At 38.9% G+C, this 19,258-nt stretch overlaps 1 protein-coding gene across 1 annotated transcript in view; it reads left to right on the top strand.

Annotated features, from left to right (window-relative positions):
• The window catches only part of LOC126273344 (rho-associated protein kinase 1), a 210,822-nt gene that overhangs the window by 73,017 nt on the left and 118,547 nt on the right, over positions 1 to 19,258 (top strand). Inside the window, exons 18-31 of the mRNA XM_049976891.1 lie at positions 1,044 to 1,190; positions 3,949 to 4,013; positions 4,579 to 4,632; positions 4,729 to 4,799; positions 7,693 to 7,798; positions 8,339 to 8,431; positions 9,520 to 9,666; positions 10,032 to 10,166; positions 10,404 to 10,482; positions 10,528 to 10,711; positions 10,757 to 10,863; positions 12,064 to 12,149; positions 13,756 to 13,789; positions 14,877 to 14,894. Of these exons, the coding sequence (XP_049832848.1) occupies positions 1,044 to 1,190; positions 3,949 to 4,013; positions 4,579 to 4,632; positions 4,729 to 4,799; positions 7,693 to 7,798; positions 8,339 to 8,431; positions 9,520 to 9,666; positions 10,032 to 10,166; positions 10,404 to 10,482; positions 10,528 to 10,711; positions 10,757 to 10,863; positions 12,064 to 12,149; positions 13,756 to 13,789; positions 14,877 to 14,894 (1,326 nt within the window). The remainder of the gene's footprint in view (positions 1 to 1,043; positions 1,191 to 3,948; positions 4,014 to 4,578; positions 4,633 to 4,728; positions 4,800 to 7,692; positions 7,799 to 8,338; positions 8,432 to 9,519; positions 9,667 to 10,031; positions 10,167 to 10,403; positions 10,483 to 10,527; positions 10,712 to 10,756; positions 10,864 to 12,063; positions 12,150 to 13,755; positions 13,790 to 14,876; positions 14,895 to 19,258) is intronic.

Genomic DNA, 19,258 nt, shown 5'->3' with positions numbered 1-19,258 from the left:
TATGTGAATGCTTTGCTTTTCTTGTAGCAACACTATGTATATTAATTTAAACTATTAACATTCCCTCTTAACAGTGACATTGCTGTTGGCTGGCTACGTCACCTGTCCTATGCTCTGAATATCCGCTGTCATCGGTTGGCGAGATCACGTGACATGAGCAATAACTGGCTTACAAAAGTGCATCGCAATCTTGATTTCAATGATTCAGAAAGTAACATGTGGTGTTTGGTGGAATTCCAGTGTATGCTTTCGTAATACGAAAATACGCAGCGAACATGTTGCTGTACATCACAGATATTTTCCGGCCGGGAAATTCAACGCCTGTGTATAAACCCATAACCATTCAAAGGATCGATAAGTTTTTCAGGGAAAATATACTGTCACTTAACACGGAAGAAGTGTGTTATCGCCTGGGAGAAAGTGTATTTTTAACTGGGAAATCCAGGAAAAATCGGGAATTTTTTTTCCTTGCTTTGATATCAACCAGAAATTCTTTAATTTTGCGTTATGTTAGTCGATGTGAGTGAAGATAATTAACCGTTCAAACAACTATGCCCATAACATTCTTTATGTTGACAGTCTTCCCATAGTGCCTCTTGGTGTATCAGACAGTGGACTCCTGTGAATAAGGAAGAACCGACTTTAGCCATTTTTGACCTCAGGTAACCCAGGAATCTAGTGTGTATCCCTCATAGCGCAGGGGGCTCCATCTGTTGTTACATTGGTCAGGCATTCCCATTTTAAATCCATTGACTCGAATATGTTTTCCACAGCTAGAAAAATATCCAATCTTGTGGTTGTATATTTCATGATATAAGGTCGAGAAATTCTTCGGTGACACTCAGATTGTTGTCGACACCCCAAATGAATATGGCAAGCTGGGAGATGCCCGCAACGTCCATGGACTCGACAGGAGCGATAGAAAACGAAATGAAGTTTGCCGCTCTCTCCCTTAATTGCTGCTCCATATCTGAGGCCATATCTTCGACTGGGTGAGCAACAGTTCAAGGCGAAAGAGCTAGTTTTTCAAATTTTTCCATGAGATCTGCTGGACAAATAAAAGCTGCCAAGTTGGCCAGGCAATCGTTGATGAGCATTTGTAACTTGCGCACATACTTTGTGCAACTGTTTCTTGCTCCTACCATAGGAAAAAAAAGAGAAGAGAAACACCTTACAATTAATTTTGCACAGTCCTGTTTTTATAACACTTTCATCATTTTAACAATTAATTGTTTCTTTCATTGAAACTCAAATAAAAAACAAACAAAAAAATTGGTTTTAGGTGCGTTTTCCCCCAGTCCTCTGAAAAGTGGTCATAGACGCTAGCAACATCAGTGAAATGTGGTTGCAAAATAAATCTTTATCTATTGGAATATTTGCATTTTAATTAATTGAGGACAAAGATCAAATTACAACAAATGTTTCCCCATCCATCAAAACACACATACACAAAAAAAGAATGACTCTTAATGGCATGAGAGAACATATGTGTCGACTCTTCAGAAAGTGGCAAAAAACAATGCACTTGAAACTTTTTCTTACGTCTGTACAGCACTATTTAATGCAACCCAAATATAAAAATTAACCAAAAATACCTGTTCCTAATTACTGACAACCCTGATACTCGATAACTTGCACACTGCTAAGACACATATCAGATTATAAAATATAGTTTTATTTATCATCTTTATAAATAGAGTGTCATACGATAGGAAACACTTCACTGTAATACTGCTTGAAATTTTCTTTCAGTTCTTCAAGCCTTGATTGTTGTCCACTTGTGACAAATTTTCGAACAGATCTTTGTGTCACCTATTAAGGTGCTATTCAGTAGAGTACTGTTTTAAATATGTGAGGATCTGATGACATACTAAACATTTGGCATGATTTTTTTGTCAGCAGTACAGAAGAAATTAATTTCCCACTTGGGTTTAAATAATACAGATGTGACGCTTCTCCTTTTTTTTTGTCTACATCTACATCTACATTAATATTCTGCAAGCCACCCAACGGTGTGTGGCGGAGGGCACTTTACGTGCCACTGTCATTACCTCTCTTTCCTGTTCCAGTCTCGTATGGTTCGCGGGAAGAACGACTGTCTGAAAGCCTCCATGCACGCTCTAATCTCTCTAATTTTCAATTCGTGATCTCCTCGGGAGGTATAGGTAGGGGGAAGCAATATATTCGATACTTCATCCAGAAACGCACCCTCTCAAAACCTGGACAGCAAGCTACACCGCGATGCAGAGTGCCTCTCTTGCAGAGTTTGCCACTTGAGTTTGTTAAACATCTCCGTAACGCTATCACAGTTACCAAATAACCCTGTGACGAAACGCGCCGCTCTTCTATGGATCTTTGGATCCCCGTAACACTATCACGCTTACGAAATAACCCTGCGACGAAACGTGCAACTCTTCTTTGGATCTTCTCTATCTCCTCTGCAAACCGACCTGGTACGGATCCCACACTGATGAGCAATACTCAATTGTAGGTCGAATGAGTGTTTTGTAAACCACTTCCTTTGTTGATGGACTACATTTTCTGAGGACTATCCCGATGAATCTCAACCTGGCACCTGCCTTACCAACAATTAATTTTATATGATCATTCCACTTCAAATCATTCCGTACACATACTCCCAGATATTTTAGAGAAGTAACTGCTATCACTGTTTGTTCTGCTATCATATAATCATTCAATAAAGGATCCTTCTTTCTATGTATTCACAATACATCACATTTGTCTATGTTAAGGGTCAGTTGCCACTAATTGGACCAAGTGCCTATCCGCTGCAGATCTTCCTGCATTTCACTGCAATTTTCTAATGCTGCAACTTCTCTGCATACTACAGCATCATCTGTGAAAAGCCGCATGGAACTTCCGACACTATCTGCTAGGTCATTTAAATTTATTGTGAAAAGCAATGGTCCCGTAACACTCCCCTGTGGTACGCCAGAGGTTACTTTAATGTATGTAGACGTCTTTCCATTGAGAACAACATGCTGTGTACTGTTTGCTAAAAACTCTTCAATCCAGCCACACAGCAGGTCTGATATTCCGTAGGCTCTCACTTTGTCAGGTGACAGTGCGGGACTGTATCGAACGCCTTCCGGAAGTCAAGGAAAATGGCATTTGCCTGGGGGACTGTCTCTAATATTTTCTGGGTCTCATGAACAAATAAAGCGAGTTGGGTCTCATACGATTGCTGTTTCCGCAATCCATGTTGATTCCTACAGAGTAGATTCTGGGTTTCCAGAAATGACATGATACGCGAGCAAAAAACATGTTCTAAAATTCTACAACAGATCGATGTCAGAGATACAGGCCTATAGTTTTGCGCATCTGCTAGACGACCCTTCTTAAAATCTGGGACTATCTGTGCTCTTTTGCCATTATTTGGAACCGTCCGTTCCTCTAGAGACTTGTGGTACATGGATGTTAGAAGGGGGCAAGTTCTTTCGTGTACTCTGTGTAGAATCGAACTGGTATCCCGTCAGGTCCAGTGGACTTTCCTCTGTTGAGTGATTTCAGTTGCTTTTCTGTTCCTTGGACACTTATTTCGAGGTCAGCCATTTTTTCGTTTGTGCGAGAAGGAACTGCAGTTCGGTCTTCCTCTGTGAAACGGCTTTGGAAAAAGGTGTTTAGAATTTCAGCTTTACGTGTGTCATCCTGTTTCAATGCCATCATCATCCCAGAGTGTCTGGATATGCTTTTTCGATCCACTTACTGATTTAACATAAGACAAGAACTTCCTAGGATTTTCTGTCAAGTTGGTACGTAGAATTTTACTTTCGAATTCACTGAACACTTCACGCATAATCCTCCTTACGCTAACTTTGACATCGTTTAGCTGCTGCTGTTCATGATCCATGTTGATCCAGTGTAGCCTTATGTTTCTTGGCTAACGACTTTGTGTCGTATCAATGCTTTTCGTCACTGCTGTTGTAGTGGTCTGTCTTCTGTACGAAACGCGTGTACAGTGGCTTGGCGAGGTGCGGCAGGCACACCGCGTGGTTAGCTGAGCTATATGGCTCGGCCACTGGTACAACATATGAATTCGCTCTGGGGGCTGGCCTCGGGTGATAGTGGGTGCAAGTGCCCCAGGGGCACAGTTTGGATGAGCCTGCCTCAAAGTGCCCATGTCATGGATTAATGACGGGGGCCAGTGTGCCTGTGGTTTTCCACATACACAGGGGTAAGTAAAGGGCTGGTTTTCACATTCCACCTCAGATATACAACACTTTGAAAAATGATATTACATGTGATCATATGATTACACTAGATGCTGAGAGGAGTAGTACACAGATTCCCTCCTGTGGAGGGGGTTTTTGCTGGCAGTAGCTTTAAAAATCCTTGAGATTGGCAACCTCATCATAATAATAACTTAACATGGGTAAGGTTGGTTCTCTGCAAAATTTTCTGACCTAGCATTGGAGAGAGAAAGGAAGAGCGCACACACACAAACTAGTACAGCAACATTTTACTACATGAACTCTAGGGGTGGCCTTTCGATGACTCAGTGCCTCTCCAGTTCATTGAATTGTTACCTTTACTCCTTAAATTATCTACAATTACTAGGAATGTCCATTGCAGTTTTCAATATCTGTATGGACATGGTCATAAAAAAAAACAGTAAATGAGGCTTTCACTACGAACATTGTAAATTTTACATCTTTACTGTTTGTTGAGGATCAGGCCATAATTGGTATTATTGAAAATTAAATACAGAGAGCAGTACATATAGTGATCCTGATACAGCTATATGTGGTTTTTTACAGTTTCCACAAATAAAAGTAAAGGTAATGGCATTTCAACGATTGGAGTTAATAAGATCAAACATTCTAATAAATTGAAAAATAATTGAATACGTAAGTGAATTTAGACATGTCATGTCATCTCAAATATACAAAATTGGACAATGTTGAAATAAATTTTCAAAGATTTAGGCATTTCTGTGGCATAATGTGTTGAACATTAATACGTAACATTTGAACGGAAACCCTACTCAAACTTTAAAAAGTCATTGCTCTTTGAGCTGGAGTCTTTTAACTTCTGACCAAATAAGACAATGTGAATGATCTGAAATGGGGTTCTTCCACTATGTATCAGCCACATGCTTCGAAATCATAAAGTGAACAGTGATATTAGTCAGGAATTAAAGTCTGTACCAGTTATACCTCATAAAGAACTACCAAATAAACTAGAAGGGTCATGTTCAACATATGCAGAACAAGAGAATCAGTACAGCTACCAAGCTACATAATTCCAGAGGAAAAATAAATATTGGCTATCCGTTAAAAATATAAAGTTAACAGTTTTGAGACGGAACAGGTCAGTAGATCTAATACACTGTGATGGTGATGTTGAAGTTAAAGTGACAGATGCTTCTTCCTGTTAGTTTGACTGAATGTGGGCAAATGATGCTGTTTTAGTTGTTAGTTTCCTGTTATTACTTTATATGTTGCGACTTTTTTTAAACTTTATAGTGATATTATTTCATCCAAAGTATCTTCATATTATCATATTTAAGGCTAAATTAAAGTTATTGAATAAAGAATATTGTTGAATTACTCAACAGTTCCTGCAGTTGAGCTGTAGGACACAATTAGCATGCATGTGCGTACACACACACACACACACACACACACACACACACAAAGTTTCTCAAACACAAGGCAGTTAGTGTTTTAACCACTTGATGCCACTGGAAGCATGAGAAAATTTTTTTCAATATACGGGGTGGTCCATCAATAGTGACCGGACCAAATGTCTCACGAAATAAGCGTCAAACGAAAACACTACAAAGAACTAAACTTATCTAGCTTGAAGCGGGAAACCAGGTGGCGCTATGGTTGGCCTGCTAGATGGCGCTGCCATAGGTCAAATCAATATCAACTCTTTTTTTTTTTAAAAAAAGGAACCCCAATTTTTTTATTACATATTCGATAGTACGTAAAGAAATATGAATGTTTTAGTTGGACCACTTTTTTCGCTTTGTGATAGATGGTGCTGTAATAGTCGCAAACATATAAATATGTGGTATCACGTAACATTCTGCCAGTGCGGACAGTATTTGCTTCGTGATACCTGTGTTAAAATGTACCGTTTACCAATTGCGAAAAAGGTCGATATCGTGTTGATGTATGGCTAATGTGTTCAAAATGCCCAACGGGCATGTGCTATGTATGCTGCTCGATATCCTGAACGACATCATCCAAGTGTCCGGACCGTTTGTTGGATAATTACATTATTTTAGGAAACAGGAAGTGTTTAGCCACGTGTAAAACGTCAACCATGACCTGCAACAAATGATGATGCCCAATTAGGTGTTTTAGCTACTGTTGCGGTTAATCCACACATCAGTTGCAGACAAACTGCGCGAAAATCGAGAAACTCAAAAACGTCAGTGTTGAGAATGCTACATCAACATCGATTGCACCTGTACCGTATTTCTATGAACCAGGAATTGCATGGTGATGACTTTGAACGTCATGTACAGTTCTGCCACTGGGCACAAGAGAAATTACGGGATGATGACAGATTTTTTGCACGCATTCTATTTAGCGCGGAAACGTCATTCACCAACAGTGGTAATGTAAACCGCCATAATATGCACTATTGGGCAACAGAAAATCCATGATGGCTGCGACAAGTGGAACAGCAGCAACCTTTGCTGATTAATGTATGGTCGGCATTATGGGAGGAAGGATAATTGATCCCCATTTCATCGATGGCAATCTAAATGGTACAATGTATGCTGAATTCCTACGTAATGTTCTACCGATGTTACTACAAGATGTTTTACTACATGACAGAATGGTGATATGCTTCCAGCATGATGGATGTCCGGCACAAAGCTCGCGTGCGGTTGAAGCGGTATTGAATAGCATATTTCATGACGGGTAGATTGGTCATCGAAGCACCAAACCATGGCCCACACGTTCACCGGTTCTGATGTTCCCACATTTCTTGTGGGGAAAGTTGAAGGATATTTGCTAGCGTGATTCACCGACAACGCGTGACAACATGCGTCAGCGCATTGTCAATGCATGTGCGAACATTACGGAAGGCGAACTACTTGCTGTTGAGAGGAATGTCATTACACGTAATGCCAAATGCATTGAGGTTGACGGACATCATTTTGAGCATTTATTGCATTAATGTGGTATTTACAGGTAATCATGATGTAACAGCATGCGTTCTCAGAAATGATAAGTTCACAAAGGTATCACATTGGAACAACCGAAATAAAATGTTCAAACATACCTACATTCTGTATTTGAATTTAAAAAACCTATCTGTTACCAACTGTTCGTCTAAAATTATGAGCTATGTGTTTGTGACTATGACAGCGCCATCCATCACAAAGCGAAAAAAGTGGTCCAACTAAAACATACATATTTCTTTATGTACTACACAAATATGTAATAAAAAATGGAGGTTCCTATTTTAAAACGTGCAGTTGATATCCGTTTGACCTATGGCAGCGCCAGCTAGCAGGCCAACTATAGTGCCATCTGGTTTCCCCCTTCAAGCTAGACAAGTTTCGTTCTTTTTAGTTTTTTCGTTTGACGTTTATTTCATGAGATATTTGGCCCAGTCACAATCAATGGACCACCCTGTATATTGCTGTGAAACCCTGCCTTCATATTTAATGTGAACAGATGATTAGTTTTGGTTGTTTCTGCAAAGGAAATAGTCCTAATATACATCTTAGTGTATCACACCTTAACTGTTCATGTACATACTTCTTCAATGAGATTCCATCATCCTGCAGTTCTTTTCTCGTTCAGGAACAGTAAATTGACAAAGTTTTATGTGTAAGATGCAAATGTACTGCTCATCTACAGAACTTACCGAGTTGATATATAAATCATGTTGAGTCTTTTTAATTACATTTCCATTGTGTAAAGGAATATACCTTGGATACTAATGTAGGTAGTGCATTTCATTCTGGTAGTGAAATGCACTAGTGGTGACTGTTGTTGAGCTAGACTTATGAAACTGTTCTTCATGGAGCTTACGAAGTGCTAAGTACTAATTTGGAGATTTGTTCTTGTCTTTAAGTAGGGTGGTGATTGTTTTTGGAAACCTGGAATTGTCATGGAATTACATTTTACTTGGAAAAATCAGGGAAATCTCAAGGAATTCCAGGAACTTAATAAAGTCTCAGGGAATTCTGCATTTTTAATCCAGAATTGAAATTGAACTTTTTTGAGTTTTATAAATAACAAATTTTAAAATATTTAATATCTCAATGTGGGTTAATTGAATGAATATTATTTCATATAAATTATACATGTTTAAAAACTGTGGTTGAACTACTGCTTATTAACAGGTGCATGTAAGCATATTAAGGTCAATAGAATCGAATTCCAAATCCTAGACTTGTCAATATTTCACTGTTCAGATAAGAAAGGGTACCAAATCTGTACTGTTGATCACAACCTCCCAGCTGTGGTGACGATACACAATTCATAACTTGCATTTGAATGTGATACTGCTGTTACAATTTATAGAGGGTGACATTACATTTTATATAGATATCTTTCCAGATAAATATACAGTAAATTTACAAATGAAACATTTTTGGCTAATCTACAGTTGAGGGGATAACACTAATGCGACTACTTTTTTAAAGACTGAGTTTATGAAACAGATTTTGATCAGAACAGCTTGCCAGATATACTTACATGTATAGTCATTTGTATACTTCCTACTTGCTATCAAAAGTATAATGTTCTGAATTGTGCGTGACAGCCAAGGCGGTCAGAACAACTCCCATGAATGGCAAATTTTTGGGTTTGCTTTCTGGCTAGACACACAGTTTTAATCATCCAAGAAGTTTCAAAATAGTGCACACTCTGCTGCAGAGTGAAAGATTTATTGTGGAAATAACTCGTATGCTCAAAGTCATTTTTAGGCAATATACTTTCTTCAGAAAATGCTATTTTAGCACAGTATACAGGAAAGATTCCATGAAGATTGGAAAGTAGGATAGAGATACTGGTAGAAGTGAATTTGTGAAGTCATATCATGAGTTAGGCCTGGATAGCTCAGTTGGTAAGACCATTGTCTACAAATATGCAGTGTTCTTTATTCAAATCCAGCAAACAGTTTTATTATGCTAGGAGGTTTTGACACTGTAACTGTACACACTGTAATACTAAACACCGATCTCCTCGTCCTCTTCTTCAAGGATTATGTGAAGACAGAGACTTCCTGTTTCTTCCTTGGTCTCCCTATACCCCCCCCCCCCCCCCCCTCTCGTTTTCTTTAAGAGCATAGTTCATGGCTAGTGATGAGTACATGACATTTTCTCCAAATGTTCATATTATCTTTTGTTTGTTTTTATTGTGCTCAGTAGTGGCTCAACTTTAAGTTCCCATCTTAAATAAATGTTTCCTCTTATTAATGTTGTGTGAGCACTTGTAAGTACATCATTAGTCAATCAACCTGTTGAGCCTTGGTGAAATGTCACTGCTGGTTCGCCCCGCTGTGTTTCCTCCTTGTCTGTAGTGCGTTCCTTTCGAAATTCTCGCTTCGCGCCCTGCTGTTTTCTTGCCCTAGCCAGAGGGAGTTGTGGAGTTGCTGCGGCTGGCTGCCTGCCATGTTTTCAGGAGAGTGCCGGGGGAGGAGGAACTCTGACTGTGGACGTCTGGAATCGTACAGGAGGCCACGCCATTTTGTTGATGGTTTAGCGTGACTCGTGTCAGGTGTGATGCATCGTTAAAGTGGTTATAGCAGCCAGTGTACTGTTTTGGTTGCATGTGGATCCAAGGAATGAGGTCTGGTTGCCCATTGAAACTCATATCCTACAGATGTCATCGGACTTTTTGAGACGTTTTGACGATTATTTGCGTCATTTTCAAACGACTTTGGATTCCGGCATGTGCAATAATTCGGCAAAGATTATTTGTTTCGTCGGTGTGTAAATGATTGAACAACGAGCAGTTTATTTAATGTTCGTGTTCTGCCTGTGCTGCTTGCGAGTGTAAACTTGACTCTCACCTTTGTCTGTTGATTTTAAGTGTGTTGTCAAATACTGAATCCAAGTAGTTACTTTCAGTTAATTAGCTGGATTCTTTCTTTCCTCATCACGACACATGTTAAATGGTACAGTGGAATTGTGGACCTTAACTTGCTACCTCATTTGTGTGGCATCAGTAACAGAGCCTAACCAGTTAACTAATTAAGGTTTGTGGTAAACAAAGGAATTTATATATGTTGTTTTAAAATATTATCTGAAATGTGTCAGTGATTTATGTTGTGCTAGTTGATTCTGGGGTATGAACGGAAGTGTTGCCATGTCTGCCGTGTAAGGGAATCCTGCTAGTTTTGATTGTTTTGGAAACTTTAATTGAATGAGAAACTAGTGTGCTTTAGTCCTGTCTTGAGTTAAGGCTATATTGGGGCTGTGGCATTTGTACTACAAGCAGCAAATCATCCTGTTGTTTCATGGTTGCTTTGTTCTCAAACTAGGTGTTAGACCTAAACATGCTTTGGGCTGGGCATTTCGCCCCTCAGCATTGTACTTGGGTTTCAGCTGACTGTTCAGTCTATTGACTGTCCATTGTATGTCACATCGGTAATGGTCAATCTGTCATCAGTTGGTTTCAATGCAGTAGTTAGTTGTAAATTAGTACTTGTTCCATTACCTTCTGACCAGGGTTCTTGCTCAACGCTTGTCATTAAATACACCGCTAACCTGGTTAGTGTGTGTTGTGGCTAGCTTAAATTAATCACTGCTCAATAGCCCAACACAATTTGTCGGCTGTCAGAAGCCGTATATGTGTTATTTATTCCTTTATTCTACCCAATTTATAAGCATGCTATTCTTAATTTTGTTACTCTAGGCAGACAGTAAGTTGCTATTTTTGGGGTGTTTTGATGGAGTGCGGCTCCTTAGAGTATAGATTTGTCAATTTCTGATTTAGTGTTTTTCCACCAGTTTTAATCGTGCTTATGCTCATATATATACAGGGTGATCAAAAAGTCAGTATATATTTGAAAACTGAATAAATCGCGGTATAATGTAGTTAGAGAGGTACAAATTGACACACATGCTTGGAATGATATGGGGTTTTATTAGAACCAAAAAATACAAATGTTCAAAAAATGTCCGACAGATGGCGCTTCATCTGATCAGAATAGCAATAATTAGCATAACAAAGTAAGACAAAGCAAAGATGATGTTCTTTACAGGAAATGCTCAATATGTCCACCATCATTCCTCAACAATAGCTGTAGTCGAGGAATAGTGTAGTCAACAGCACTGTAAAGCATGTCCTGAGTTACGGTGAGGCATTGGCGTCGGATGTTGCCTTTCAGCATCCCTAGAGGTGTCGGTTGATCACGATACATTTGTGACTTCAGGTAACCCTGAAGCCATTAATCGCACGGACTGAGGTCTGGGGAGCAGGGAGGCCAAGCATGACGAAAGTGGCAGCTGAGCACATGATCATCACCAAACGACGCACGCAAGTGATCTTTCAAGTGTCTAGCAATACAATAAAACCCCATGCCCCATGTCATTCCAAGCATGTGTGTCAATTTTTACCTCTCTATCTACATTATTCTGTGGTTTATTAAGTTTTCAAATTTATACTGACTTTTTGATTACACGGTGTGTGTGTGTGTGTGTGTGTGTGTGTGTGTCATATATATATATCAGTGGAATCTAAAATTTTTCTTTATTACTGTTGAGCTGTACTTAATGTCATATTTTAAAGAAAGGAACTTATTGGAGGTTAACTGTCACCATAAGGTGTTGTGGATGGTGCACTTTCCTGTTATTCACCTTAATGTTCTAGTCAATGTGTAAACTTGATAATTATTTTTCCTTTTAAATGGAGTGTGCCTGCCTTGATGTTATAAGTGACTGTTTCATAACCAGTTCTTTAACACACCTACATGCATATTTATATTTATGGGATAACTTAAATTGTGTTTGCCTGTTGAACTATAACTAAAGTGCTGAAAACTGGATCAGGTATTTGTTATTGTTCTAGTGCTATTATCTGTCAAGTGTAACATGTGACATTTTCTTGGTCTGTTATAAAGTGTTACAATAAATGCAAATTTCAGTGATGCGAAGCGCTATTTCATTTGTTCCTGTGATTTAGTATCTCCACATATAATATTTAATTGTTTGATATAAGACTGATTAAGCCTTTGTTGAAATATTGGAGGGAAGTGTGTGTGTCTCATGTTTCTCTGTATGTCTAAGAAAGTTTATCCAAGGCTACCTATTAAAAACTTTATTTCTGCTTCACTTGTCTCTCTGCATTTCTGCTGTGTATTTTCTTCCCTGTAAATTAACTGGAACCCCTAACAGTGTCTGCCCCCTTTGTTCTATCACCTCCTCCCAATTCACGTTCTCTCGCCACTGTCTGCCAATGCCACTTCCAGATTTCTGGCTGCAGTGGCTGAAGATAGTGGTCATGTGTGTATGAACTGTGCTTACATGTGTGAATGTGTGTGTGTGTGTTTGTTTTCTTGTGTGAAGAAGACTTTGGCCGAAAGGTCAATGTGTAACAGTTCTTTCATTGTACCTATCTGCAACTCAACATGCCATCTTTACAGTGAGTAGTAGTTTATCCTTATCATAATATTGTTGATATTCCATTTCTGGACTTTCCATTGAGAGATTTATGATTCTATTTTAAATACAAGAAACAGCAGTGCACACAATAACCATTGTCAAATCAAAGATATTTATATACATGACATGTTTGATAAATTGTTTGTTTACTGTTTTTAGTAGCCAATTGTTTCCAAATAAGGGACTCTATCCAAAATAGATCCATCATTTCTTAAATTTGTGTTACCTTTATGAAATAACTCTTGAAAGAAGCCAGCTAACACATATCATAATGGCTACACACTGTCTAAAACATGTTGTGTCCATTTCTGTGGTGTCACAGATACAAGGACTATACAGTTAGTGTTTGTGTCATTTGTTATTACTGTGACAGTTATTAACTTGTTCTATGTCTGAGATGGAGGAAATTAAAGTGAAATTGTTCTCCTGCCCCCTTCCCCCACCTAGAAAGAGAGAATAAAAAGTCTAAATCACTTTTTATTAAATGCCTTAACTGTTTTCTTAAAAAACTAAAATATTTCATATTCTGTATCTTCTAAACTATGTACCACAATATGTGAGAGATAAATACATTAAGTGTACCAGGTCACCAAAAATATGAGTGTTGCTAGTTTTTAGTTTCATATGTTTTCATTCTTGAATTAATCAGACAGATTTCAAACTAGAAGACAAAATTTGTTAACTTGCTAGTGTTTCTTCTGACTTCAGCAATATTAATTAAAGCAGATTTTAATTAGATTTTATTGTTCCTTTTTCATATGGTGTTGCCATGTTGGTGTCGTGCAGGTTGACAAGGTGAGTTGGCAGTACTTTTTAAAAAAAAAAAAAAATCTCGTTACTGAGTACTTAATTTCTTTACATTATTAATCACAAGTATATGGTGTTGGTAAAGTATGATTAGAGGGATATGCCAGTAGAAAATTCTGATTAGATGGTTATCCTTAAAGAAGAAGTATCGAGTAGCAGACAAGCACATTAGAAAGGAGAAAAGTTTTTAAGATGCAGGTTGCTGATGTGCATATAAGTTTGCTAAATCGTCTAAAATAGTAAACACTTTTAATGTACCTAGTCCACATGATGAGTGCTTCCCTTGTACTGTGACCAATTGTTTTTCCTCATTCAGTTGCTTTATTAATGTGTTTTTATTTTAGGGAGAGTACTGATTTCCAAATTTGATTCATTTAGGTAACCTACATCCTACTAGAGAAACAGCTGTGACATTTTGAAGGCTTTTGGTATGTTTTTGTTGGTAGTGTGAAAAACTTTCTTGTGTGTTTGAAATTTTAAACGTGATATCACTGAGGTTAGTGAGCTGTGGATACAGTGTGAGGCATCGGTGAGATCATTAAAGTGGCAGTGGAATTATATATGGAGTAATGTGGTGCTATGTTTAAAGCACTGGGCTCATAAACTGAATGAGCTAGGTTCAAGTCTATTTCCAACCACCTGAATTTAGATTTTTCCTTGATCAAGTGTGGCAAATTCTGAAATGGTTCCTCTGAAGTACATCCTCGTCCTGTCTGAACACGAGTTCTGCCTCTAAAAATCTCATTATCATTCAGATGTTAAATTCCTTTGCAAAATCGTAGGCTCATTTTAGTAACTAAAATTTCATATGAAATATTAGCAACTGAAAGTTTCATTTTTCTTCAAAAGATAAAGAGATTAGTTAATTTAAAATTTCCAATCAAGCTAAAAGTCAGTTTCCTTAATAAGAATTATCACATTTTTATTTCTTGGCTCTTTTTGTCATAACTATGCAAAAAAATAAAATAAGAATTAAATTTGTCATTGAAATGTAGTTCTTTCACTTGTGTACATTGTCATATTGAACTTCCACTGACTAATATTATTAGCTATAATAAATTTTTGGCTTGACCATGATTCTTTATTATGTTTCTTTAATCCTTATGGGTTTCCGCATGAAGCCATTTTCTAAGGGAGTGTTGCTGTGAACATATAAGGAAAGCGTTCCTTATAGGTTAATGGCTATCTTTTGAAAATGGCTTACTGCTGTAGAAAGGATTAAAGATTTGGCAGATTTTTGTCATCGTGCCTGTCAGAGACTCAACACCTCTTCTATATGGTTAGTAGTGCTCTATCCTTCCCATGTAGTTGTTATTCCATGTCGGACTTTCTAGAAGTATTACAGATTTATGATCATTGTAGTCAAGACTGAAGTCTTATAGTATAAGTGCAGAGTCTGACTGCCAAATCTCGCAAAGCTTTTAAGCACTATGTGTCTAATATTTGTAGTGTTCCATTGTTTAAGGCATCACTCAACTGAATGGTAAGATACCCACATATAAGAAACGTTGGCTCCTTTTAACATAAGGAGAAGTCAAATGAAAATGAGACATATGGCAAAGCAGTAAGTAAACTGTTTATTATTTCAAAAGTAATTTCCATAACTGTTAAAATATTTATCCCACTATGAGACAAGAAATCAGTGCCTTCATGGAAAAATATTTGTGGTGTCCTATGGAACAATGATTGTACCCAGGCGTGCATCTCTTCATTCAAATCAAATCAGTGGTCATGGATGTCTTTCTTCTGGGCTCTGAAAAGAAATCTTAAGAGAAGAGATGGGGACTGTACGTAGGATGTGTAAGGGCTTCCCAGTGGATCTTCTGCAGCATAATCAAAACAACCATGGCAACGTGTGGATGGGCATTATCCTGTGACAGAATGATGCCTTACAACAACATTCCTGGGCATTTGGACTTGATATTTTTTCAGTTTTTGCAGTGTGTTCACATACCTCTGTGCATTATTTGTGGCATCATGCTCCAGAAAGTCAGTGAGCTGCCGGCCTTTGCAATCGAAGAAAAAGGTTATCATCACATTTTCAGGAGATACGTGCACAGCTTCATATTTTTTTCAGTAATAGTGAATCCATGTTCTTCCGTAGTTTTCTCTGATGGTTATTCCGTGGCTCAGAATGATGACACTGTGTTGTTTCATCTCCCATGACCATATGGGATAGGAAACTATAGTCTTCATCATGATACCACTCCAGGCACTGCAGTGCTATTGAGATTCTGTTCAACTTCTGCTCTTTCGTCAGGCTGTGGGGAACCCACTGCACACTGCTTTTCCAGAACTTCAAATGCTCTGTCATGATGGAGTGAGCGGTACTGTGACTGGTGCCCAACATCAGCCAAATGTTTTGTGCCATCGGTCACTTCTGATAGCAGCATCTATTACAGCAGTGACAGAAGTGGTAATGACACAATGAGCCTGTCCTGACTGAGTGCTGTCATTCAGTGACATCTGACTTTCTTGAAAACGTTCGTTCCACACAAAAGCTTGTGCGTGTAACATACTGTGTTCACCGTAACAGCAGACATTCAGGAATGAATTTCATTTTCCAACTCTCTTTCCACAGTTAAAAACTGCACTGTACCTTGCTGTTCCTCTTTCTTGTCCTCCATGAAATTGAGCACATACAAAAGCTGCTGACTTCACTTTGAGCACTGTAATGGACGAATGGCACAGCAGTGCAAACAGAGAACCGACTTGTGGAGATAGCATATTGGACCTACTGATGACAAACAGACCTGAACTTTTGACTCTGTAAGCACAGAACAGGGAATCAGTGATCGTAAGGCCGTTGCAGCATCCGTGAATATGGAAGTAAATAGGGTTATAAAAAAAAAGGAGGAAGGTTTATCTGTTTAGCATGAGTAATAGGAGGCAGATTTCAGACTACCTAACAGATCAAAACAAAAATTTCTGTTCCAAGACTTACAATCTTGTGTGTTTATGGAAGAAGTTCAAGGCAATTGTAAAAGGCGTTTTAGACAGGTACGTGCTGAGTAAAACTGTGAGGGACGGGAAAAACCCACTGTGGTTTAGCAACAAAGTTAGGAAACAACTGCAAAAGCAAAGAGAGCTTCACTGCCAGTTTAAACGCAGCCAAAACCTCTCAGACAAACAGAAACTAAATAATGTCAAGGTTAGCATAAGGAGGGCTATGTGTGAAGCATTCAATGATTTCGAAAGTAAAATTCTATGTACCAACTTGACAGAAAATCCTAGGAAGTTCTTGTCTTATGTTAAATCAGTAAGTGGATCGAAAAAGCATATCCAGACACTCTGGGATGATGATGGCATTGAAACAGGATGACACACGTAAAGCTGAAATTCTAAACACCTTTTTCCAAAGCCGTTTCACAGAGGAAGACCGAACTGCAGTTCCTTCTCGCACAAACGAAAAAATGGCTGACCTCGAAATAAGTGTCCAAGGAACAGAAAAGCAACTGAAATCACTCAACAGAGGAAAGTCCACTGGACCTGACGGGATACCAGTTCGATTCTACACAGAGTACACGAAAGAACTTGCCCCCTTCTAACATCCATGTACCACAAGTCTCTAGAGGAACGGACGGTTCCAAATAATGGCAAAAGAGCACAGATAGTCCCAGATTTTAAGAAGGGTCGTCTAGCAGATGCGCAAAACTATAGGCCTGTATCTCTGACATCGATCTGTTGTAGAATTTTAGAACATGTTTTTTGCTCGCGTATCATGTCATTTCTGGAAACCCAGAATCTACTCTGTAGGAATCAACATGGATTGCGGAAACAGCAATCGTATGAGACCCAACTCGCTTTATTTGTTCATGAGACCCAGAAAATATTAGAGACAGTCCCCCAGGCAAATGCCATTTTCCTTGACTTCCGGAAGGCGTTCGATACAGTCCCGCACTGTCACCTGACAAAGTGAGAGCCTACGGAATATCAGACCTGCTGTGTGGCTGGATTGAAGAGTTTTTAGCAAACAGTACACAGCATGTTGTTCTCAATGGAAAGACATCTACATACATTAAAGTAACCTCTGGCGTACCACAGGGGAGTGTTACGGGACCATTGCTTTTCACAATAAATTTAAATGACCTAGCAGATAGTGTCGGAAGTTCCATGCGGCTTTTCACAGATGATGCTGTAGTATGCAGAGAAGTTGCAGCATTAGAAAATTGCAGTGAAATGCAGGAAGATCTGCAAATGCAGGAAGATCTGCAGCGGATAGGCACTTGGTCCAACTAGTGGCAACTGACCCTTAACATAGACAAATGTAATGTATTGTGAATACATAGAAAGAAGGATCCTTTATTGTATGATTATATGATAGCGTAACAAACAGTGGTAGCAGTTACTTCTCTAAAATATCTGGGAGTATGTATACAGAACGATTTGAAGTGGAATGATCATATAAAATTAATTGTTGGTAAGGCGGGTGCCAGATTGAGATTCATTGGGAGAGTCATTTAAAAAATGTAGTCCATCAACAAAGGAGGTGGCTTACAAAACACTCATTCGACGTACACTTGAGTATTGCTCATCAGTGTGAAATCCGTACCAGGTCGGGTTGACAGAGGAGATAGAGAAGATCCAAAGAAGAGTTGCGCGTTTCGTCACAGGTTTATTTCGTAAGCATGATAGTGTTACGGAGATGTTTAGCAAACTCAAGTGGCAGACTCTGCAAGAGAAGTGCTCTGCATCGCAGTGTAGTTTGCTGTCCAGGTTTTGAGGGGGTGCGATTCTGGATGAGGTATCGAATATATTGCTTCCCCCTACTTATACCTCCCGAGGAGATAATGAATGTAAAATTAGAGAGATTCGAGCGTTCACGGTGGCTTTCCGGCAGTTGTTCGTCCCACGAACCATACACGACTGGAACAGGAAAGGGAGGTAATGACAGTGGCACGTAAAGTACCCTCCGCCACACACCGTTGGGTGGCTTGCGGAGTATAAATGTAGATGTAGGTTTAGTGAACGTTCCCACTGTTCCTTCTTGATTCTCATTTGAGAGCACATCTGCACACATACCTGCCTTACCAGTACCTGCATTGGACGTATTACGTAGTGTGTTGTTTTCATTTGACTGCCACTTACACATAAAAAAACCAGTCTGTCGACCTATATTTGGCCTGTATTTAGTGCAAAAGCATTAGTTAATGTAATGTTATCTGTACTTGATTGTAGTCTCTGTGTTCAATAGTAATTTATGTTTATTGTCTGATCTTTTCCCTCTAAACCCCTTATATGTTTATACAGAGTGAATCAGGAGGAAAGGTACATGCTTTGAGGGTAATACTACTGGTGATTCTGAACAAAAAACTTCTAATAAACATATGCCATTTTCTTAACTGTCTCTGGGTAAACCAATGAAAACAGCTAGGAACAGGAAAGTTGCAGGTGATGATAAATTAAGATACTGTTATGTTATGGTTTGTTTAGTTGTGTACGTTTCATCACAGATGTTCAAACAGTCTACTGTCAACTTCAGTGCATGTTGCTGCTCTTATAGACAGGTGGTGTGTCTCTAATCAGAGTTCAGTTTTGCTTCCTTTACCTGCGCACAAGCATGTAAAATATGAGCGAGAAGTTCCTCCCTTGCATCCACTCTGCACTTGTAGATATCGCTCTTCAGCTACCCCCACAAACAGTAATCCAATGGGGTAAGATTGGGTGACCTCGGTGGCCAAGCAATGACTCCATGGCGACCGACCCAGTGACCAGGATACGCTGTGTTGAGATATTGTGTCACTGGCCATACGGAATAGGTAGAAGCTCCGTCATACTGAAAGTACATAGGAGCTCGTGTTGCCAAAGAGATATCCTCCATGTACTGTGATAACACATTTTGAAGTA

This window comes from Schistocerca gregaria, chromosome 5, assembly GCF_023897955.1.
Source record: "Schistocerca gregaria isolate iqSchGreg1 chromosome 5, iqSchGreg1.2, whole genome shotgun sequence".
In the NCBI taxonomy this organism is placed as follows: domain Eukaryota; kingdom Metazoa; phylum Arthropoda; class Insecta; order Orthoptera; family Acrididae; genus Schistocerca; species Schistocerca gregaria.
The sequence above is the reverse complement of the archived record's forward strand: the minus strand, read 5'-3'. Positions and strand labels throughout refer to the sequence as shown.